Below are 21,749 nucleotides of genomic sequence, written 5' to 3'. Positions count from 1 at the left end.
GAAAAGAAAAAGAAAATGATGTGACATGTGGAAGATGCAATAAGCTCCATAGACTCACTTCCCTCATAGCAATAAAACATCAATAACCTCCAGAGCCTTTTATTCCGCTGAAATGCACTTTGCATTGGAAGCATAGAAGCCGTCTGATGAGTTTTAGATATCATGGTGTCTAATTATCGATTGGCTCCCCCCTGTTTGGACTGTACAGTAGAGCTGCGAGTCAATACGCCTCCTTTGCTATATACTGTTACCTGACAGTTTCACTGAATGAGGAATTAAAGTGATCAGAAAGCAGTGGATGGTCACGTGCTTCCTGCTGCAGGGCATTTTACAAAAAAAAAAGAATTAAACAAAAGGCAATAAAAAAAGACAAGTTTGAGCACTTTATTTACAAAATGTTAAACACAATAAAATATAACATTTCAATATCATTAGGGTTTCATAAATTTATGGATATCCAACTGAATGGAATAACAATGGAAGACAAATAAAAAATAGCAATGGACTACACAAAATGACATGCTGGTGTGTATAATATTTGATACGTCGATAGTCTACGTTTTGCTTAAGGTTTGACACAAGATTAACCATGGACATATAGTGGTGTTTATACACTATAAATGCCCCATTTATCCCAGCTTTACAATTAGAAATGCTCTTTTTCAACAATACACTGCGAGTCATAGCATTTTCTGAAACCCTGTTTTACCAACACTTCCAAGTGCACTGATCTGTCCAATCTTACAAATTAGTCCCACACGTATAAATACTCGCATTGAAACGATAAATAATGTGCAATACAAAAGTATAATTAAATAATAAATAGGCTATATGCTAGTACAAACGATTATGCAGCATAATAATAAGAATAAATAAATAGGATGCCCGTGAGGAAAATGAGAGATCCTGACAAACAGACGAAATATTCCCCTAAAAAAGTCTTTCTCTCTAAAGATGAGCTTCTACTTTTCGTGATCTACAAGACTTACCTTCAAGTAACGGAATGAAATATTCAGTCAAAAACATTGCGCATTGCACTTGAGAAAAAAAAAATCAAAAACAAGAAACAAAAACAAACAAAACAAAAAAGCAACAACTGACTAACAGGCTAGTCTGCCTCTGCGCATCCCCAAACATTCAAGAGAAATGGACAAAGCTGTATTATTTAGAAAAATTATTACACAATAGCATTAATAGTAATATCAATAATACTGTAATAATACACACGACTCGCTTGGAGTGTAGTTATTAGACTAGTGAGGTAATAAAAAGAGCGCAACGTAATTTTGGCACACACACACACATACACACACACATACAAACAAACACTCATTCATAACCTGCGCGCACACCCACATACACAACACACTCTCGCACAGAAACCACATATTACAAATGCGTGAGTTTAGGCGCTTCCTGAATCCTTCCCTGAGACGCTTGGTGAGAGGTGAGGTCTGTGTATGTGGGATGGGGATCACAGGGTCCATGGTGGTGGTTTCCTGGGATCTGAGCGGCACAGCTGTAGTCCACACTGGTGGATGAGGGGTGGGGAAGATGGCCGAGGTTGAACATGGGGCCCGAGGCTGGCATGGAATCAACAAAATTCCCACCCACGTAAACGGGGCTGCCTTGCAAATTGGCGTTGGCAAAGCTGCCGTTGCTCTGCATGCCGTGGTGTTCGTACTCGGAGCCCGGGTACCTCTTCTGTTGCGGGATGCAGCCGCCCAAGGGCGCCGTGTACGCCGCCAAACCGTACATGTTTTGCTGTGGTTTGGCGAAGGACGGGGGCGAGGGCGCGTCATAGCTGAGGCTGTTCACGTTTTGGAGCTGGCCAGAGTATCCAATGTGATTTGGGCCACTCAGCGGCGGGCTTCTGTCCGGGGAGTGTCCCAGGGGAGAGTGTGCGAGCCCTTTAGCCTTCTGGTCCTTTTTGTATTTCATCCTCCTGTTTTGAAACCAGATCTTTATTTGGCGCTCGGTGAGATTCAACAGATTCGCCATCTCCACTCTCCGGGGGCGGCAGAGATAGCGGTTAAAGTGAAACTCCTTCTCCAGCTCCACAAGTTGCGCGCTGGTGTAAGCAGTTCTGACCCGTTTGGAGGCCGGTCCCGGTGGGCTCTTCTCATCACTCACCTCGCCACCTGCAAAAAGAAAAAGAAAAGAAAAAAAGAAAAACAGCACATGTGCGTCTTAGCCTCTGCTCAGCCATATTAATAATCATCGTCAGCATCATCATAATAGGTCATAAGCTGGAAGCACAACAAGGCCATGTCACCTGTTCACTCCTCCCACGCCCCCCCCCCTCCACCCCCCATACACACACACTTCTCCATCATGGTGTCGTCTATCTATACCTGAGGTGGTGCAGTTGCTGCCCTTCTGCTTGGCGTTGGCGCGGGTCTCCTTCATCCAGGGGAAGATCTGCTTGGTGAGGACCGGCGTGGAGGAGCTGGAGGCGCTGCCGCCGGACGGAGACTTCTTCTTCTGGGATGCAGGAGTGTTGTTGGAGCTGGGGGAGGATGCGGACAGCGGAGGCGCCTGCTGCTGCTCCGCAACACTTGTAGCTTGGCTGCTGCTGCTGCTGCTGCCGTTGCTGCTCTGACTGCCACTTTGCCTCATGCAGTCTCCGTTCAGGTCACTGTCTTTGAGGGCCGGTGGCCGGACAGCAGAGGTCTGGATGGGACACACTGAGCCCTGGTAGTCATTCTCGATGTTGGGCGTTGGGTAGGACTGATGAGCGGGGCCATAGTTGTAGGAGTCGGGTTTGGGGTAGCTGTAGCTTCCAAAAAGTCCAGAGTTATCGTAGTATGTTGCTTTCTGCATTTTGTGGATTCAAAGCCAATAAGCCAGAGCAGCTCTATCCAATGGCATGGGTGGTGTTTATTCACGTGATTGATGTTTCCCACCGTCGCTCCAGTCTGTGACCTATAAAGACAAAATACATCAGACTCATGTGGACACTCATGGACACGGCCTTAACTCATTATACATGCACACACTTTCTATTCCCCCCCAGTCACTGTTAGATATCTGAGCCTCATGTCTTCTATAAACTACAGCAGCTATTAAAGTGTGAATCACCAGCTGTCTGTGAGAGAGTGATACATCACCACAGCGACAGAGCCGAGCCCGCGTGCGTCTCACTCATTTCTGGCACAAAACAGTTAAAGTTTAACTTGCACCAAGAAAAAACCCAGAGTGACCCTCTGGGAGGCTTTAGGAGTCCCTCAGAAATAAGCTGAATCAGCGTTTGACACTCACACACACACTCACACACAATACCCTTTTCACTAATCACAAGGTCTGACAAAGCCCGTCATGCATTGTTCCCTGTAGCAGTAATATATAGCCCACCAAGGCCGCGCGCATGCACACGCTGTTGGATCACATGATTACACATCCGAGAGGCTAAATACTGGAGCTCTCCACTGTTTGTTATTTATGTTAGCATCAGAGGGATGTAGGTGATAGCTCTCTCTCTCTCTGTGTGTGTGTGTGTGTGTGTGTGTGTGTGTGTGTGTGTGTGTGTGTGTGTGTGTGTGTGTGTGTGTGTGTGTGTGTGTGTGTGTGTGTGTGTGTGTGTGTGTGTGTGTGTGTGTGAGAGAGAGAGAGACAGAGAGACAGAGAGAGATTGGGTGGGTGGGGGTGGGAGGTAAATATGATATTTCATTAGCCTCGACCCATATATTTTGTCTGGTTGCTCACTTTCCCTCCTCTGTCCCACTCATTCATTCATTCATTCATTCATTCATTCATTCATTCATTCATTCATTCATATCTCAACTTTAATTCACTCAGGATCAGTGGAGGATTTTTAAAAAAGCCATATATCGCAGTGTTTCTTACATAGCAGCTGACAGTCAGTAATTTAACTACGTAGCCAAACTAAAATATGCAAAAGCCATATACTGCTTGTATCACTACTACTACTAATACAACAACAACAACTACTACTACTACTACTGTATGTTGGTGGCTTGAGGAGGTGCAGCCTGCGCCGTGCATAACAATTGCACCTGTCAGTGTGGACCGCGGCAAAATTTATGACCGCAAATGTTATGGTTGTAAACGGCCTCAGAGAGGAATGAAAAGCAAAACACTCCTCAAGACTCTGAGCCCTCAGAAGTGTAAAACTAAGCGTAGGAGGAAGGCAAGGGAAAGAATTTCATACTCGGCGGCTTCTCCCAGCAATACACAGGGAGCCGGTTTATAAATGATGCCTCCATTCAGGCTGTGAGCGTGAAGTCCTGCAGCCAAACGCCGAGGTAAAAACACTGGAGCTGCTTTAAAGAGGGGAAGATTGGCGAAGGCGCATCTGTGCGTAAAATGTGGAAATCTTGGGATAAGGCGGTGAAATTCTTCCACATTTTACTTTTTGTATTTTGCATGTATGTTTTTCTTTTTCTCCTTTTTAAGGAATTATTTGACTTTTCGTTCTTTTCATCAATGGAAAAAAAAAGCAACATTTACTTCCTAGGTTTCACTTTATGCGGGTGAGTGTGTTCCAAACGAAAAAAAGGGAGGCACGTATTTAAATGGCACTGTGGTCTGCGTAAATAATTACACGTCCAGGTTAAGTTAAAGTCATCCCTCATGTCTGTTTACGTGATTTAAGCCTCACTGTGAAACTCTGAGAGCGCTAATATGCAGCCTAATAACTAATCACCCTTTCACCTGGTTAGCAGTTGGCTGTGTTGTCTGTTGCCTTCATTAAAGAAGTGTTACTCACCGAAATCTGTGCAGATCTCTTTTATTTCCCTCACGCATTCATCACTGCTCTCACCTCGACCTGAAAGGGAAATAAGATTAAATAAAAATGTCTTCTCATTACTGTTTTTTTCTTTTCTTTTTTCTCTTTTTAAAAATGTCAACAGTGTATGGGCCTTAAATGAGATGTTACATACCCCCCAAAATAAAGATGAATATCAGACCCAATTATATCCACACTAATACATATACAATAACAATAAAAATATATATAATAATAATAACAGGAATTTACTTATGACAGCTCAAGTAAAAAGTAAGTTTGGTCTGTTTCTTTTAGCCAAAGTGAAAAACTGAGAACAAAGATATGAATGTAGCTATATATATATTTTTTTCCAACTCACTGCTGTCAGTTGCCAGTGAGTGAAAAGTCTTACATGTGCACTTTTTTATACAAAGAGCCAGGCCAAACATTTAGCAGTCATAAGCTTTTTTAGCTGACCCTCGGGTCATTCAGCATTAAGACTAAGTTTAATGAACAACGAGCAGTTTGGCTTCAAGTGAAGAGCCAAGTCTCGACTAAATTCAAAAGCAGCTCTCCACATCAGAGGAGAGGATAGAGAGGAAGCTCTGCCGACGAAATGAAACATCGGAAAATTAATTCTCTGTTGATTGTTTTTTATTTATTTATTTATTTTATTTATTTATTTGTTTTGTTTTTCCCTGTGAGCGTGAGAACCAGCGCTGCCGTGTCCCGCCTGCATCTGGAGATAATTGCTTTGAAAAATATGATGATGATGATGATGGAGATTTGAAGTGAAAAACCTTTTGGATGAGGATTATTTTGTTAAATCTGCGCCTCCAGTGCTGTTTTTCTTTTTGTGGTGGTGGTGGTGGTGGTGGGGTGGGGGACACACTGGGGCTGCTAGTAGCAGACATGGTCCTCTTTTCAAACAGCAGTGTTTTTCGCCTACGCGTTGTTACGGTAAGTTTACTGCACACAATGGGCCGGAGTCAGTGTGGAGTGTTATTATCTCTACTTATCCATTCAAAGTTCACTAATATTTCAAGTTAAACAGCCCTGAGGAGGCGGGCTGCTATTGCTGCAGAAATATTAGTTACATCCAGGAAATAATAGCAGCTAATGGCTCGATGTCGCTTTGGTATAATGCACGGATGGATTTCTTATTCTTGGAGAAGTTATGGGATGCATGCTGGTAAAATGCGTAAATCCATACTGCACAAAAAAAATACTCAGTCACTGATTCTACATAAAAAAGAATGATGGAATTGAATCTTAAAGCATCGCCAAACTATAAAAAATCTATTTACCAAATAGGAATACTTGACTTATAAATAAGCTTTTATTGTCTTAGCGACTCAGGCCTGCTGTTTCCTACTATATAAACAACACAGAGATTAAACATCACAATAAACCAAACACAAGTTCAACACATGACGTCTCCCAAATAGCAGGAAAATAGAAAGTATTTGCCTTTGTCCTCGCTGGCTCTGCAGCCCGGTATAATCCCTTAAAACCTCCAATATGAATTCATGTTTAATATAACGTTGCAGGTTAACAAAGCCGTACAGTTGAAGCCACATAAATCACCAGCAAACGCCACTGTGACGATAAGACAACAAATTAATGTGATTTACGATCCAAGAGTGAAAAAGAAAAAAAAAAGTTCCTCAGCTACTTCTTCTTCTTCTTCCTCCTCCTCCAAAGAAGCAGCTGAGCTTCTCTCTCAGCGAAACGTGAAATCAGCTGAAAAGCAGCAGCTCGCGCTCAATGTGTCGATAATATTTGAGAAATAAATACACATCTGAATCTTCTTCTTTTTTTCTTTTTTTTGAAGAGGCATCGCGCTGGACTCCATATCTCCGCCACGGTTGCCGGTGAGAGCGACATTAACGAGCATCACCTCCTTGAACGGAATAAATCATATCTATATTTCCTTGCATTATATTAACCCGTGGTTAAAGGTTGCTTTCTGCCTCGCAGTCGCTGCTTACCTGCGAATCAATTCATCATAAAGCAGCCTTCCCATCTCTCTCAGTCTCAGCTCCTTTCCAACGCAGTCTCTAGAATAAATCCTTCAGCCCCTTTGTCTGTAGACAATGCTGTCCTAAACCTGATCTTGCTGTTTTTCAGACATTTCCATACACCAGTGGAGACAGTATTCCCGAAAGAATGGAAGGACTCGCATTCAGCTACCAATAAAAAGCGAACAAGGTATCCTTATTCCAGAAAAAAAAAATCCCTGGCAATCAATCACACATTGAAATATACAGGAATTCAGAAACGGATAGGCCTGTGCGCACTTGGAGCTATAACATTAGGATTTTTTTTGGGGAGTAGGTGGAGGGGGGGTCGTTTCGGACGCTTTATGGTGACAAATAAAGGCGCTGCTTGAAGATACAAGCATATTTGTTCACGTGATTGTTCTCTTCTTCAACCGAGTCTTACCTCACCAATCCATTTTGATAAAGGGTGGCGTTTATTTCCTCCTCAACTGTGTGAAAATGTCCCTCTGCATATTCCCTACGTTTTCCCACCTCCTCTTTTATACACTCTCATCCCTGTGCTTACAAAACACAGACAGTAGATTTGCTCTGGTTTGGCCACTAATAATAATAACAACAATAGAGATTGGCTTATTGTGTATTGTTGCAGTGCAGTTGCAGCATGTTAGTGCAGTGTGTTTGCGTAAAAATTCAATGATCTGTGTATTTTGGGTGCTGCTGCAGCTTTGACATTTGCATCCTTTTTTGGAAAAATTTGACATAATTTCTACACAAATATAGAAACTATAGGGAATTTCACAATGATATAAAATAAAACGGCCCTATAACACAAAACATGCAAGTATTTCTAGGTCTAATATTGTTTAATAATACCAGACTACTTTCTGTTTAGGCGCCCAATTACTGCAAAGAGGTGGGATGTGCATTTTCAAAATGATTTATGAAATAAACTGCACGTGGGTTTCTTGTTTTTTTCTTCCTCTTCATCTTCCAGCTGGGGCTGGATTGTATTCAAATAAACCACATTATGATCTTTTGTTTGTTGTGTCTGACTTCACACTCTGGTGAAACACAAAGAGTGAGAGCCAATTCTTCCCCTGCATTGTTTCTAACCTCAGTTCATAGAATAAAATAAAAATAATAAATAATAAAAAAGCACAGATTTATAAGCAGTAGATAAATACTCTAATAGAAGCGGGTGAGGAGACGCGAGGGGGATTTGGAGCCGCAGAGAGCGTCGGATGCTTCAGCGGTGAATGGGAGCAGGAAAAGAAGAAGAGGGAATGCAGGACTGGTAGCGTCGCAGCATATGTTCAGAGGGTAATAAAAGTGAAAGATTTACAGTTTTCGCCCGGCCCCCCAACAGCCTCGCACCCTTTCAGGAATTACTGAGAATGATTTACAAGGAGGTAGAGCTGTCAGCCATGGCCAAACTTCCACTACCTCTAAGAAATCAAAGTGAGATCATCTTCTCTGGCGATAAAAATAATAAAAAAAAACAGCAGAAATGAACTGATCTCCACAGCAGGAGGGAAAAAGCAAAGAAGATAAACAACCTGTTATTTTCTCTTATTCTGAAAAGCTCGACCTTAAATCAAGATGATTTCTAAGCAGCACTGTGTAATTCCAATACTGCCTATTACGCACAAAAATAAAATAGAAAATAAAAATTTTAAAAAGCTTGTTTTATTGTGGGCTAAACTGCTCCAAAATCTGACTTAGCCTGTGAATAAAGAATGAATGGGCCCTGATTGGCCACACTCAGCTATGTGTCCGAAAGAGCATTTATTCAGAGTGAGCATCCATAAATACACGTCACTGTCCTTTCCTCTTTACGATCTATCCCATCAGTCCCTTTCAGGATCTATGCGTAAAAACAGCAAACTCCAAAATAAAATAAAAATCTAGCATTTCTAACATAATTTATATGGAAAGAGAATGAAAAAAAAACAATCATGCACACAGCGACTACAGCCACAATTCTGCTCAGAGCACAACATCACACATCAAAGGGAGCAATTTATCAAATATCACGACATTTGATATCGTCATTTACCAAGTCGGGCAACAGTGAAAAATGCTGAAATATTTACCTACCCAAGCATCCATCGGTTCGGGTTGTGTTGCTAAAGTGCGGGGCTTACGGTTGCGCCGGGTATCGGATATTATTTTCTTGGGGGATCTCTTCAGTTTTCAAGTCTGATAGAGTCCTTGCGATTAATGACGACGCCGTGTTTCTAGGGGGACGTGCTGCATTAATTATTTAGACAATCACGTGGTCGAGAATAGAGAGCGGAGTGGTATAGTCTCTGGATTATATCTCTGAATGCAGACAGCGCACTTTAATATATCTTAGGGGGTTGTCTGGCTCGGAGAGGCTTCTGCGAAACCAGCTGGAAATCAAATATGGCCGGATGGAGAGCAACGACGTTGTATTCCTGCACTGGGTGCAGTGTCATTGAAAATGGCACTGCCTTTGGCTCCCATTTATTGCTGTTCAGACATGTAGGTCAGTGTGGCTACACACTGCACGTTGTAGTAGGCTGCTCTGACCTGATAACTGCTGCTGGAAGCTCTGTTATCATCTATTTATTTTCAATGAATGTTAATATCAGGACTGAAAGGCTTTATATTAAATGGCTCTTTAATAATAAATGAACAGAATTACGAGTTTCCTTTGAAGACTAGTAGGCTAATGTATAGTAGGTAGGTTAGTTGCCCCCCTCCCCACCCCCCACTCCCCACCACACACACACCTCATCGCACCCTACCCACTCCCCCCAACCTCCCCCCTCTCCCTCCCCTCCCTCCCCTCCCTCTCTTCAGCATCTATGTGCAGATCATTTATGGCAGGATGGTGGATTGGTAGCATCACTCTGTCTCAGCTTCGCTCTGAAGCCATAAGCAATGAATTTATATATACATATACAACTCTCTCTCTCTCTCTTTCTCTCTCAACATATATATACAAATATACAAACACAATATCAGCATATAAGCGCCCGGCCACGTCCATATGGGCCCGCGTGGCGTGTGGTCAATGGGGATGATCACAGCACAGACAGTGGTCACTGGGGATGGAAACACCGCTGAGTGTGTGTGACTGCTGACTGTCCCCTCACATGTCTGTTTATGGCCACTTGTGTTTGGATTAGAGCTGATCCTGCAGTGTGGAGGGTGGAAGGTCAGTGTTGCAGTGGGTCATCTCCAATAAAGGCATAACTCGTGAAACACAAGGGGGGTGTATGATGGTGGGGGGGTCACATTAACGATTATATGGTTAGTATTTATGTACTATGTGTGCTATTTGTTTAAACAGCTCAGGGAAATGCGGTTTTGGTGCAGGAGAAGCAGCTCTGAACAAGTTTTACGAGGCCACTGAACATCAGGGTTCCTGTTTTACAACAAACAGAAGTCATGTGGAGATTCATTTACTGTAAAGAGTGAAGCCAAAGTTTTGCTGAAATCTAAAGGTTCTTTTCATGAGACGGAATCACCTTCAGAAGAAGAAAAAAAAACACCACATCCACTAACTAACAGGCTCAGAGCCTTTTACATGAAGCGGGGATGGGGGTTTTTTGCGCAGTGCACGCGCCGCTTTAGATAAAGAAGAGCTAACGAGCGCAAATGAAGACACGGCGGAGTAAAAATTGATTTCTTCATCACATTTTTACACATAAACTACAGATCCATTCATGTCTAAGATAAAATTAGATATTTATGTTTCTAACTTGCAGACTGGAGGAGAGGGTGCACGCGCACATTTGGTGCGTTTGTGTATGTTTTGGAAAAGACAGCTACAAGTCCATTTGGCTCCACATTCTTGTCACCACAACTGTTTTCTCAACAAAACTGACCCTTTGATAAAAGGCGCAAAAGCGAATGAACCAAAAAATCACCTTTAGAATAAAATACAAAGGAGAAATCTGAGACAACATAAGAGTCTCAGGGGGTCAGAGAATATAAATTTCCTCAGATTTATTTATTTCTTCTCGAGTAAGGAATTAAAAAATATATCGCGACAAAGTTGCGATCTTGCAAACATTTAAATGCAATAAACAGTAGAAATCTTTATTTTTTTCCAATATACTTCTCACATCTCAATGCACAATACAAGGTAGAAAGCATGTACAAAAATAAAACAAAAAGACTGCATATTGACATGAGGAGACACACGCACAGATCAGAACCTCCTGGGGGCTGCGCCTGATATAAATACTGTTAAAAAACGTGGAGGGGGGTTTAAAATAAAAGAAAGAAGGAGGAAAGAAAGGAAAGAAAAGGTGGAATTCACGCACTGACTCTTACTTTGAATTCTTTGAGCTTTGTGGAGAAGTCTCCAAACACAAGGCGGAGGAGCGCAGAGCAGCCTGGGAGAGAAAATGCAGCCTGTCCGGCGGGTCAGGGGGGTCTGGGGTCAGTCCTCGCGGCTGAAACGTGTCCCCTGGATGAACCTGCCGCTGCTGCTTTGTCGACCTTCGGCTGAAATACCTTTTCAACTCCCTCATGGAGAAGACTTCACAGAAGAAGACTGGCCGGAGCTTCTGGGCTTCTTTTTTTTCTTCTTCTTTTTTTCTTGCTTTTGTTTTAGTGTGTGTGTCCGAAGACAATGACGGTATAAAACTAAACAAAAAAAATCTCTGTCTTAAAACGTGAGGTGAAAGCCCCCCCTCGGTCAGCCTGCTGCAAATGAAAAACTATAAGATTCCCACATTAACTAAGACTAAAAAACTTTGCATAAAGCCATGCTAATAATGCACAAATAGTTCCAACATATTTTAGAATAATTCAACTTCAACGAATACTTTTAATTAATTAAAAATCGGTTGTGTGCTATAGGAACATGTACAAGGGCTCGCTTCTCTTTCTTTTGAAACAAATAAATAAAGACGTACAAATCATATCAAGATAATAAAAAAAGAACAAATATAAATCCTAAATATCCTGGATTTTTGATTCTTTCCGATGATAAACATCCAATATCGAATTCGATGCCATGCAAGGGAAAAACAAATGATCTTTTCATGAAGGACTTTTCAAATGGCGTGAGAGAGCCTCTGAAAATGTACACTGTTTACAAAGATGTCAGGAGAGATTTATAAGGGCACTCAGAATAGTACGCACACAGGAATGTCTTGCTTTTTGGAGGGGGAATAATATTTAGGGCTAAGAACATTTTCAAAGCTTTATTGTACAAAATAAGTTAAAAACATACAAGTCACAAAGAAACGTGGGACTGAAATATTCAATATTCAATGTTCAACGTTGAGCGGGCGTGTTTTCTTTTTCTTTCTTTGTTTTTTGCAGTAAGGTTTGACTTGTGTTTTGGCGTGCCTCTATGCAAATTACGTTTGCTTCAAGTATATAGGCCTTTATATATATATTTATTTATTCATATATATTTATTGTGCGTTTTATTGTGAAGTTTTCAGACTGAAATAAACTTTTTGTGTGTGTGGAATTTTGAACTTCCCTGTTCTGCGATTAAAGATGTTTCAACCAGCGTGAATCCACGTGAGACACTTTTGTTTGAAAAAGAAAAAAAGAAAATCCATGAAATCAGCCGAGGTTGTTCATTAAATGTCCCCCAGGCGAGAAAAAAAACGTCCAGAAAAAAATAAAATTAAAAAAATTTAAAAAAAATTTAAAAAATTAAAAAAATGTTGAAAATGAAAACTTTCGATGTTTTGTGTCTCTGAGGAAATTTTAAACAGGAAGAGGCTCAACTTGCAAAAGAAAAAAAAACCTCTGAGTAACAAAGACTGATTGGTTTTGTGACTCAGTCTTGAGTCAACACTGCTAGGGTCTTTTTCTTTTCTTTTTTTGTTAAATTAAAAAATAATAATAATAATAATGAAAATAAAAAGATGGCTAAAAACGACATCAGTCCATGCAAAAGTCAGATGCAACCTTTGTCTCTTTTATGTACAGTTATTTCCTATAAAGCCTCGACCCCCTCCTCTCTGTCTTATAACGCTGTGATATCAGTCTGGTTATCCTTCTGGATGCTCTGCAGATGGCTGGAGGCTGGTGCGGATCTGCCCTTGGTGTTGGGCAGTTTGTGGTCTTTCTTCCATTTCATCCGTCTGTTCTGAAACCAGATTTTGATCTGCCTCTCGGAGAGACACAGAGTGTGAGCGATCTCGATCCGCCGCCGCCTGGTCAGATACCTGTTAAAATGAAACTCCTTCTCCAGCTCCAGGACCTGCTGCCGGGTGTAAGCTGTTCTGGACCGTTTGGGCTCAGGTCCGGTGTAATCTGGGTTCACTGTTGTGTTGGTGGTGGTGTTGGTGGTGGTGGTGGTGGTTTTGGGGGGGAATAAAAACAACAACAAGAAGAAAAAGAAAGAAAAAAGTCACCAAATGTGGCCAGTGTAGCATGCAGGCAAAAACAATACAAGAGTATAGCCTCTCTCCCCCCCTCTCTCTCTCCCTCTCTCTCTCTCCTCTCCCTCGCTCTCTGGACCCGGGGCGCTCAAACTTTAAGACAAGGAAATAACGAGTGATTTTAAGTGAATTTGTGCAGATTTGCGGCAGATTTAAGCGCCATTACGAAGCGGTCAATATATGTTTCAGGAGCTTTCAGGCGCTCACCTAGCGGCCTATTTCCTGAGCTATAAAAATTTATGACTTGTGTAATTGGCGAGGCCTTTCAAAGACTCCCATAAATATTACACTGAATGATTTTCTAAAGTGCAGGCAGGTCTCAGCTGATCCAGAAGAGGAAGAAGAAGAAGAAGAAGGAAATCTTACCAGTAGTAACGTGGACTTTCTTCATCCAGGGGTAAACTACTGCAGGCTGCTTGGCTTGTATCCCATTTTGGCTCTTTGTGTTTTGCTGCTGTCCACAAGTCCGAGGTCCGGGCATTTGGACCGGGGGCCCCTCGTGCTGCTCAGTCTGTGCGCTAAAGGGGCTCGAGTGGCCGGATCTCTCCTGCACATGACCCCGTGGCTGCACTGTGGAGTCCTGCACAGTGTTGCAGCTGAAGGGCTGCTCCGTGTAGTTTGGCCGTGGGTAGATCCCTGGATGCTGAAAGTCTGTGTCCTGCGATGGACTGTAGTAGCCCGTGCCCTGATCAGGTATATAGTTATTCTGGGAATATTCCTCGCACGGAGGAAATTTCGGGTCCACATACTTAGAGTTCACCATATACGAACTCATGGCCATTAATTTCTGAAGGTAGAAAATACTAATTTTTCTCGAGTTGTCTTTTTTCCTCCCTCCATAAAGCCCTCCTACTTGGTGTCAACTGAATAAAGTTAGCGAACCATGTGACCAGATCGGCCAATGGAGGTGACGCTGGTCCACACACGAGTAAACATACAACTAAGGGCAATTTTTATCTAACTTAAAGTGAAACTAAATTACACCCGGATGGAAAAAAACCCCAAAACAAATAATATTGAGTAAAGACATCTGTGTGCACATGTAGAAAAAAAGGGAGAAAAAAAGGAAAAATACAAAGAAAATGTGACATGTGATACTTTACTTCAATATTTTATATATGTATGACACATGAATAAAAATAAAGATATTTGTTTATATGGCGTTGTTTTATCCACATATTTATATATAAATGTATCAGTTTCTAAAGTGTAACTTGGAGGCTTTGTGTTGAACAGAGAAACCAACAAAAGGTACAAAAAGCCCCTTGGCATAAAAGCAGCGAATAATGACATGGGGACAATTGATGGACAGTGTCTTTGTCAGGAAGGGGTCATCCAAAAGTTACACCAATCTCATCACTTCATCTGCTCCCATCCCCTTTGAAAGAAGTGTCTGAGGAGCCTATTGGCCAGGAGGAGCAGGAGCAGCAGCAGCAGCAGCCTCAGCCTCTGGGAATCAATAATGTAGAAGCACAAACGACCCACAGGAAAGAAAAAAGCTACAGCTGGACTCCACTCAGGGTTCGTTTCTTTTTTCTTTTTCTTTTTTAATCCCAAATCCACCTCATTCCAGCACACTGAGCTAAACACAAACCCACTCTCCTTCCTAATTATGTTTATTTTCATGTGCAACATTTCTGTATATCAAATTTCCTGATTTAATCCTGTGGAGTGCCAACACACCCCTCAACTCTTCCTCCTCCTCCTCCTCTTCTTCCTCTGAACTGTCAGATGTGCTCTCATTCATAAAGCAGCAGCATTAGTTACTACTCTAACTGTCCCTGCAGACTGTGACCGCACATCTATAAACCCTGTCCTGATTAAAGTCAATAAATCGAAGTTTTTTCATCGACCATATACTCCCCTAGAATCGAATCTGTGACTGTGGTTTCATCACACAAATTCGGTTCTACAGGGTATATATAGACGACGGGAAGCGACAAGGCCCACACAGCCACTCCATGACTCCAGCCAAACTACATTAACAAAGTGCAGCCAGGGTAAACACATACAAAACAAAGCCACCACAGAATCAAGGTTACATGAGGAAATCAGAGGCTCGCATCGCAACCAGATGGTAAAAACCCCACTGATTGGATTAACATGAGTGCCATTTTTATTCACTGTCAACTTCTCCTTTAGCTTTTCTTTTATGTGCTTCTTGTGTTGTTTGTTTTGGATCTAAACTGGTCACAGCAGCTTCAACAGACACGTCACTCTCTGAGAGGAGAGGTGGAGGCCTGCAGGCGAAGCATTACTGTCATTTCCAGCTGTTAAAACCACAAGATAAGACAGTGAAGGAGCGACACTCAGGTCAAACAGAGGTTTCTATACGCAGATCAGCACATAGTCCAAGTTCACACCAAGAGGTAAACAAAAGTCATTTTAAGATTTTAAAATCAGTTTCCAGTTTAAAAATCCAAGCCAAGGATGAGCGTCCATGAACGCATCAGCAGATAGCAGGCTAATACAGCGGCGCTTATCACCAGCGGCCAAAAGATGAGGCCAGAGGCCACAGAGGTCAAAGCAAATCATTTAGAAACTTATCAAAAAACTTCAATTATTTCAGCTGCTGCTGACAGCTCAATGGGTGCAAAAGTTTACCAATTCCTCGTCAGCCATTAACCAAAGCACCATGTCGGCCCCTGCAACTCCTCCTGAAATACCCTCCACAAAGGCTTCATATATTCCAACTGAACCCAAACCAGACAAAAAATTTTTTTTTCAAAAGCCACAAATCAATAATTTAATGAGCTAAGTTTATCCAAATATGTTTATCAATCAAAATCACAAGAGAGTGAGATGTTGTAACAAGATTAAATCCTTACAGGCGCTTTGAGTCAGATTAAATGAATGAAATTGTAAAACCTGATTTGAATTAATTTAATTTGTGTGACACAAACATGACTAATGGAAAAGTTTGAATAAGGTCTGAATAAGTTATGTTCCCTTCTTTAAGAAGAATAAAACTGAAAGAGTTTTACAAGCTGATTATTTAGTGGATGACGCGTGAAGCTGTTTTTTTTTTTTTTGTTACGTTGTCATACTGAACTACATGTGAAGTTGAATTGTAAGAAGTTGAAGTTGTATTTTGACGCACAGGCCTCGGGAGGATAAGCCAGGAAGCAGACAGTGAAAAGTCGATTTGATACTTTTCTGTTGCATTTTTTGTTTTGTTCTTTTGTTTTTGTTTTTTTAAGAGCAGATCAAGAAGAGACCATCTCTGCTCTGACTGTTCACTTTTCAATTCCTACCAAAGCAGAAAAGTTATTCGTTTCAGACCAAGCTAAAGAAAAATTCGCTCTTGCACTTCACATTTCAATATTAGTTAGACAGCCTGACCTGTCTTTCACCTTGCGCTGCTGGTCCTTCAGACGGGTCAAAGCCGAGATCCGCAACAAAGGAACGATAAAGTCAGCGTTTCCTGGCAGCTCCAGTTAAATCAAAGGTCTAAAGGACCAAAGAGCTTCAGCTCGAAACCACTTGGTCACATTTTCTACTAAAAACAGCCTCTTCTGACTGTTTGGGAGCGTCACGAAGCGTGGGGCCTAGTTTATCTCATTTTCAGGGAAGATTATGGAGCTTCATTTATATGTTATTTTTTATTTTATTTTTTAGAGACACAATAGAGGTGAGGTTAAAATTAAACTTTAAATTACTAAATAATCAATTTAAATGATTAGACTGGATCTATAACGCTGACTGGCGCAGATCGTCATTTAAGGCCTGTAATAGAAATGCATTAGGCCTGGAGTGAAGTCAGCAGCAGCCGCGTAATGTGAAAACTAAAAATTAAAATGATAATTGATAATAATAAACAGAATTGTATTGTTGTAACTTCATTGTATTTGTGGGTTGTTATTTTAAATTAGATTAAAAGTGGAGCATGAACGAATAGAAAATAATTCTAATGAATTACAACGTAATTGAGCAAAAAAATGTGAACTTAAAGACGTTTTAACGATAATTCACCAAAAATCATCCAACCAGCTGAGCCTGCTGACAACAGGTTGATTTGTCCGCCCACCAGCAAATAAAATGGAACAAAGTGAAAAATAAAATAAAATAAACCAACCACAGCAACAGTTTGAACAACAGCATCCACAGAAAGCATCGACTGAGTGTTAAAAAGGGTTCAAACCCCAGAACCGACGCTCACACTGATCACAGGATTCACCACAGTTTCCCCACAGACAGCAGCAGCTCAGTATAACCAGGCTCTGTGTGTGTTTGTCCTGAGCGCGCACTGTTGCAGCTTTTTAGAGGCAGGAAACAGCAGCACAGTCCCGTTGCAGCACTTACGTCTATGACATCACACGCCCATATCCACGAGCATAAGGATAAAACAGAGCCTTACCACGGAGCCCGCAACACATGGCGCACCGCACAACAAACGCATCCATGCTGGAGGAGAAGCCTGGCCCGGGCTGCAGCTCCCTGCCAATTGAAGCTCTATTCCAACCCATCTGGACGCTCTTACTAATACACAATGAGAATTATATTTTGGCTTGTCAAGTCTCAGGCCATAAAACAAACTTTAATGGCGTCACGTGTTTCCTCGCAGCCATTCACAACAGCGCGCAGGCCCATAAATAACCCTCAAAGTTGCACTTACTCAATAAGGCCGATTACACTGATGTGCACTGAGGAAAAGTCGTAGAAACGAGGAAGCTGAGAGGCTGTGGCTCAGAAAGTCGTTACAGAAAAGGGAACAGAAGGGCAGGGATGGATTTTTATACTTTTTATTTTCATTTCGACATTGTAGTATTTATAATATTTAACATTTACCAACACTTTTGCAGTGGTTAAAAAAAAAAAACAGGTACTCTGTTTGATCTCTGATTATCAATAGGCCATATATTAATATAGACCAATAATCTCATTGCATATGATCTGATAATATTATTCAAACTGAATAATCTCCATTATTGCATAGCCCAGGCCTGGTGGTGAGTTTACTGACAGTCTGACATTTCTAAAGTGTCAACAACATCACTAATATCATCACATATGCGTCATTGAATCGCTCTAATATACATTTCTCTCCCCAGTGAACCTGCCACAATAAGACTGATGTCATTCACTCTTCCGGACCAATCCCAGAGAGCAGAGCAGAGCGCGCGCTCTCGCTCCTCCTCCTCTCTCCTTTTTTCCTGTCCAAACAGGAGAGGAGCGTGATGATACTGGGGTCTGGGTGGCTGCCACAGCGGAGCAGGTTATGATAAATCAGAGGCTTGTCACTTTTTACATGCATGTCCTCGTAAAATAAAAAAATAATAATCTGGAGATGATTTGAAGGTAAACGCCACCGCAAGGCCTATGGGTGTTTAAGAAACAGCAGCACTCACGTGATGAGCTATTCCTATTTTTTCATTTGATGCATTTTTATATCTAAATGCGTAATAATTTCACTTGTTGCTCAGTTTCCTGTGACGTCAACATCTCTGACATCCTCTTCATCATAAGGAGAAGGTGTCAGACTCAAGAGTCCCTAACATCAGCTGTCACTCTGTGCAGTGCACCATCTTTAACTCAAGTGCTGCCTGATGACAAAGTAACCACTGTGCATTCATTCACAATAAACATCTGTCTGCCTCTGTGCTGCGGCGGTGTGACGCACTCTGTGGGAACTGCACGGCACCAAAGGCAGATACATAATAATAATCACAGCGACTGATAACAAACTGTGATGTGCCCTGCAGCTGCACCAGAGGATCAGAGGCTGCATTTAATCCTAAAAAAAAACCACTTTTCCAAAAAAGAAAAGAAAAATTGGAACGCGTCACGTGACCCCGTGTCTCAGCCAATCACAGCGCTGGAGAAGCCGCCGCTGGAAGGCTGCTGAAGGGCAGCAGAGGGACTGAGTGTTGGGCAACAGCGCCTTCTGCTGGAGCTTCAACGCCTTATCCCACTGTTCCCACTGTAAGAAATGTCTATTATCCAAACAAGTGATTTCAGGAAATCTAATATTTCATCAAACTGTTGATACATATGATCAAAATGAAAGAAGAAAAAGCAATTTTTAAAATGCTAAATAGTTGATTTCAACATCTGCACAGTTAAACAAGTTTAACAGAGCCGGTGGGCTGATGGAGCAGCAAGATTTATGTTTATTTTTGATAATTGGATAGAAATAAATATACGGTTGTTGATAATAATAAGAATCCCGAGCCTTTAAAAAGCTGTCCTCCAAGGTTTATGAAATTCAATAAGACTTATCAGACGTGTCAGTGAATATCAATGTCTGTAGGTGCCCATCTCTGCAGTGCTGTTGTTATTCCTCATCATTACACACATAAACTTCATAATAAACCGTTTGTTCGTGCTGTGATGGTGGTGATAAGAAAAAATAACCAATGAATTAATCAGTTTATCTGAGTGGGAAACGAATAAAATGTATATACAAACATTAACATTTATTTTTAGGGGGGAAAAAAACGTCTTTTAGGTTTTAAATATGTTCATGTGAAGAAACATGTTAACAAAATCTCTCACAGTCACAGCCAGTAGCCCAGAGGAGGCTCATGTAGGACTAGAATAGATCTCAGAGGGGATTTGAATCAGGGTGAAAAGGGGAAACCACATCCATTCATGGAAACTATCTGTTCAAAGTGCGCAGAGGCCTGCGGTCAGACGCTGTTCTACTTTATTACATTTAACACAACATGCAGAAAATGATAGAGGCTGTTGTGTGTATGTAGTCAAATGGAAGCCCGCTGTCTAATTTTCGCAGATTTCTGCCTGTGCCTTGTGTCTTTCCAGGGTCCATTTTGCCGCATTGCAGTGAGGCTGTAAATACTTTCGCAGCTGCCTGTCAGCCAACAGTGAAATACTGTCTTTGTTCAGTTGGCCCCATCTCTAGGCAGCTGAACAGCACAGCTATGAAAACTGAGCCTCTTCTGCCAGGGCTTTTGCATATGTGGAATACACCTAAAAGCAGACTTTGCTCTGTGTCTATTTACTGTGCAGCATTTTTGAGCTAATGTGTGCAAATATTCTTCAGATCAATGCAGAATTTCAAGGAGCAAATAAAATAAAATAAAAATAGACAACAAGAAATGTGGCTCCATGAGCAGGCGATGGGGAAACGAGCAGCATGTCTGCTTTGGCATGATTATTTTAAAAAGAAAAAGAAAAAAAGAGCCAAATGTTCATTTACAACAGGAGCTTGTTGAAATGAGTGGCCGCAGTTATCTGCGTCAAAACACCACACAGACTCGTCAGACACCATCAGCAGAGGCTTCAAACACATGCTACACTTCTGCAGAATGATCCTGAGCCAGAATGAATACATTTCCCAGAGGCATCTGATAATCCGTCCATTGCTCCTTAAAAAACACATCCATTAGATTCTTGCAGCACAGAAGCAGCGACATTACATTTCATGTAATAAAACTATTTATCCCGACGCACCTTCAAACATGTGAAACCACCACATTACCTGAGAGCTGTTACCCTTCAGCTCATTTACATGACTAATGAAACAGGAAGCTGTCAGGCTTCACGTGCAGACACACTTTAAGCGTAAATTAAAAAAAAAAAAAAGAATCTGTTATGGCAGAGAAATCTTACCTAGAGCCGTGAGGTAATCCATGGTCACTGTTCTGTGCTGTTTACCTGAACGGTGCATTTTAGATAAAGCTGCAAAAAGGAGCCGGAGCTGCTGTGTTTGCTGCATGAGGAGGTCAGACAGTGACAAAGTTGAAAAGCGCTCCTCTTGTCATCCAGGAGAAGGAGCAGAGCTGCAGATAGAAGAGCTGATCAGTCGTTTATGAATCGAATTGAAGACGTTTCTCTTTTTTTTTTTGACCGTGGCGCATCGGTTTGAGCACCATAGACGCAGAATGCAGTGGGGGAGAAAAATCGCCTGGGAAATCAGGAAAAGAGCCATGAAGACGTTTGCCTCTCACACATGACCAGTGGCATCCAATGACAGGCGATGGAGGCACATAAAAAGGTCTATTACCAAGTTGTAAATTGTCCTCTCACAAAAAGGAATTTCGACTGCAGCAATTCTCCCCATCTTTGCGCATAATAGCAGAAGCCCCCTCTCCATGTCCTCCCCTGCAAAAGAAAAAAAGGAGGGTTTCCCTCCTGTTTTCTTTCTGTTACTCAACAACCTTCAGTCGCAAAACACAAGTTCACACTGTGGCCTGTAAATGAATATGCGTCAGTATAAGCCGCATTTTTGGGGGAGAAGAAATTGCGAATTTTATAAAACGAATCCGCTTTTAACAGGAAAAGCATGATTTTATTTTACTCTTAATGAAAGGCAGCCTGCTTTTAGACTTACAAAAAAAAAGTCAGTAGAAATTATTTAAGGCGCTTTTTGCATGAAATAGATTTTATATTTTTGTCCAGATTTTATATTTTCTTCATCTTTTGATTTTTTTTGTTTTGTTTTTCAGTGAGCGGCCTGAGCACCAGCTGTTCACATAACGTCACATGATGATAATAATAATAATAAAAAAAAACAGTTTCCCTATAAGTGATACTGACATGTGAGCAAATGGGGGAATGAAAATACAAGTTTACCCTCCACCAAGTGGGTCTAACGCTGTGACAGAGGAGGTTATTGTTCCGGACGGACAGGATGTTTTAAATGGACACGCAGCTGTGGGTGAACAC

At 41.6% G+C, this 21,749-nt stretch overlaps 2 protein-coding genes across 2 annotated transcripts; both read right to left on the bottom strand.

Annotated features, from left to right (window-relative positions):
* Positions 1-1,389: 1,389 nt before the first annotated feature.
* On the bottom strand, positions 1,390-20,861 carry hoxd3a (homeobox D3a; the record flags this gene model as incomplete). Its single annotated transcript, XM_083996518.1, has 4 exons — positions 20,694-20,861; positions 4,730-4,789; positions 2,355-2,925; positions 1,390-2,141 (listed from the first exon to the last, which is right to left on the bottom strand). Exons 3-4 carry the CDS (start codon positions 2,821-2,823, stop codon positions 1,390-1,392), a joined length of 1,221 nt encoding a protein of 406 aa, XP_083852644.1. The 5' UTR covers positions 2,824-2,925; positions 4,730-4,789; positions 20,694-20,861.
* hoxd4a (homeobox D4a) lies at positions 12,413-13,917 on the bottom strand. Its single transcript, XM_083996698.1, has 2 exons — positions 13,488-13,917; positions 12,413-13,002 (listed from the first exon to the last, which is right to left on the bottom strand). Exons 1-2 carry the CDS (start codon positions 13,900-13,902, stop codon positions 12,704-12,706), a joined length of 714 nt encoding a protein of 237 aa, XP_083852824.1. The 5' UTR covers positions 13,903-13,917; the 3' UTR covers positions 12,413-12,703.
* Positions 20,862-21,749: the final 888 nt, after the last annotated feature.

Source organism: Trachurus trachurus, assembly GCF_905171665.1.
Source record: "Trachurus trachurus genome assembly, chromosome: 21".
In the NCBI taxonomy this organism is placed as follows: domain Eukaryota; kingdom Metazoa; phylum Chordata; class Actinopteri; order Carangiformes; family Carangidae; genus Trachurus; species Trachurus trachurus.
This window is presented reverse-complemented; position numbering and strand designations above follow the sequence as displayed.

Coding starts and splice junctions, on each gene's coding strand:
- hoxd4a (XM_083996698.1), bottom strand. CDS start 13,902: ATGGCCATGAGTTCGTATATGGTGAACTCTAAGTATGTGGACCCGAAA. Junction 13,003..13,487: donor GAAAGTCCACGTTACTACTG/GTAAGATTTCCT, acceptor CCAACACAACAG/TGAACCCAGATTACACCGGA.